The sequence below is a fragment of the Lathyrus oleraceus genome, chromosome 7 (assembly GCF_024323335.1).
Source record: "Lathyrus oleraceus cultivar Zhongwan6 chromosome 7, CAAS_Psat_ZW6_1.0, whole genome shotgun sequence".
NCBI classification, from domain to species: domain Eukaryota; kingdom Viridiplantae; phylum Streptophyta; class Magnoliopsida; order Fabales; family Fabaceae; genus Lathyrus; species Lathyrus oleraceus.
In genome coordinates this window covers 367,056,332-367,058,034 of record NC_066585.1, presented here as the reverse complement: position 1 = coordinate 367,058,034, position 1,703 = coordinate 367,056,332, and the positions used below count along the sequence as shown (strand labels likewise).

Here is a 1,703-nt window from a genome sequence, read left to right as displayed (position 1 = left end):
TGTTCATGTGATTGTGGATACATCTATGGTCTGGGTCATCTGAACAACCAAGCTTCTTGTGTTTCAAGCCACTTGCTAGTCATGTTATTGGTTCATGGATACTATGTCAAAACCCTAACCTTATGGTCTCATTTCATGACTTTGTTCATGTACATTATCAGTCAAGTTATTTTTCAAAAGTCAAACATTCAAGTCATAAGACAAAACAATTTGGAAACCAACTTCAAATCATTTGTTAATCCATTTCAATCCATTTCATGTCATTGTAAACCATTACATGTGAGTCCATACAAGAAAATACAAAATTTGGCATTTTTGACCAACTGTTGATTTCGGTCAACAGTTGACTTTTTTGGTCAACTTTGACCAAAGTCAACCCAAAAATTCACCCATAATTGTCCATTGAATATCCATTTACAAAGCATATCATAAAGAAGAAATACAGTCATTTTCTCCCAAAATCAAGACATGTAAATAAAAGTATACAAGAGATATATCATGTCCTAAAGTTTGAATACAAGTAGGAAAATATAAATAAACAAAGTCTGCAACTTCCCATGCCTAAATATTGTCACAAATCTATTTCAAATATGACTGAAGGGCTATTTTGCCCATTTTAGCAAAGAATGGCAACTTCATCAATTAATTCAAGGAAAATGTTGAATGCTGGTTTTCAGAAGCTTAATAAAATGCCATTTTCAGCCCATATGCTAGAAGAAATTTGACAAGTGTACAAGGATGAGATTGACCTAAAATGCCATACGCCCAGCCAGTCTGCTTTCAAGTATCCTCTTATCTATGGCTGCGTCAATAGAGCTCATCTGGCTACTTTCATCATGCACCTGATATTTTGTTAAAGACATTCTTCTTTCCTCCATGGACACTGCCTCGTCATCCCAAACTAAGTAGACTTCATTAGTGGCAGGCTGAGAAGCAGGAGCTTTGTTTGAGATTACTGGGGGAGGTCCAATTGAAGGACCACCGGTATTTGGGCCAGACGCATAAGAATGTGAGTTACTTGTTGTCCCGCCTTGAAGCCCTATTGCTTGATAATTACTTGTCACAGAAGAGTTGATGCCCAAATGTGCATCAATAGGGACATTTGAAGAAAATACAGGAGTTACTGATGGAACAGTTGATGACAGAGGTGCAGCAGAAAATGGTGAACTTTGAGCAGTTGTGTGATTATTTCCAACAACGGGAAATAAAGGCTGTGAAACTGGTACAGAAGGTGTAGATGCTGGCAGTCCGGGAGGAGTAATTTGAGTTTGAAATGCGGGTGAATTAGTTGATGGCATTGGAGGCCTCACATTCTGCACGGGAAATAATGGTTGATGTGCGTATGGAACATGAGGGGGAATTGAAGCAGCTGGAGGCTGAGGAAACCATATCAGAGGTTGCAATGAAGCCATGGAAACGCCCTGCAGTAGCTCACAAACCTTGACCATGAACATTGCTTTGCCCTGCATAAGCCAAGTCGACTTGCAGCCTTGTTTGATCATCATCATCAATCCATGTCCTGCACTCATGGCCATGAAAACATACTGCAATAACCAAACCTGCAAAAAGAAACCAGTTGGCAGCATGTTATAAATGTGTGACTCCTGTGGAAAACGTCACTCCCTGACTAAGAGACTAACCAAATGATGAAGCCAAATCATGACCATCGACTCAATGGATTTCCTGCAGCAAAATCAATGCTA

At 39.4% G+C, this 1,703-nt stretch overlaps 1 protein-coding gene across 1 annotated transcript; it reads right to left on the bottom strand.

The window, feature by feature from the left end:
- Positions 1-428: 428 nt before the first annotated feature.
- Positions 429-1,427, bottom strand: LOC127102356 (protein SUPPRESSOR OF FRI 4). The gene has a single exon (XM_051039735.1). It carries the CDS (start codon positions 1,410-1,412, stop codon positions 750-752), a length of 663 nt encoding a protein of 220 aa, XP_050895692.1. The 5' UTR covers positions 1,413-1,427; the 3' UTR covers positions 429-749.
- Between the last annotated feature and the right edge of the window lie 276 nt (positions 1,428-1,703).

Bases quoted from the DNA above. Each gene is read 5' to 3' on its own strand.
- LOC127102356 (XM_051039735.1), bottom strand. From the start codon at position 1,412: ATGGCTTCATTGCAACCTCTGATATGGTTTCCTCAGCCTCCAGCTGCT.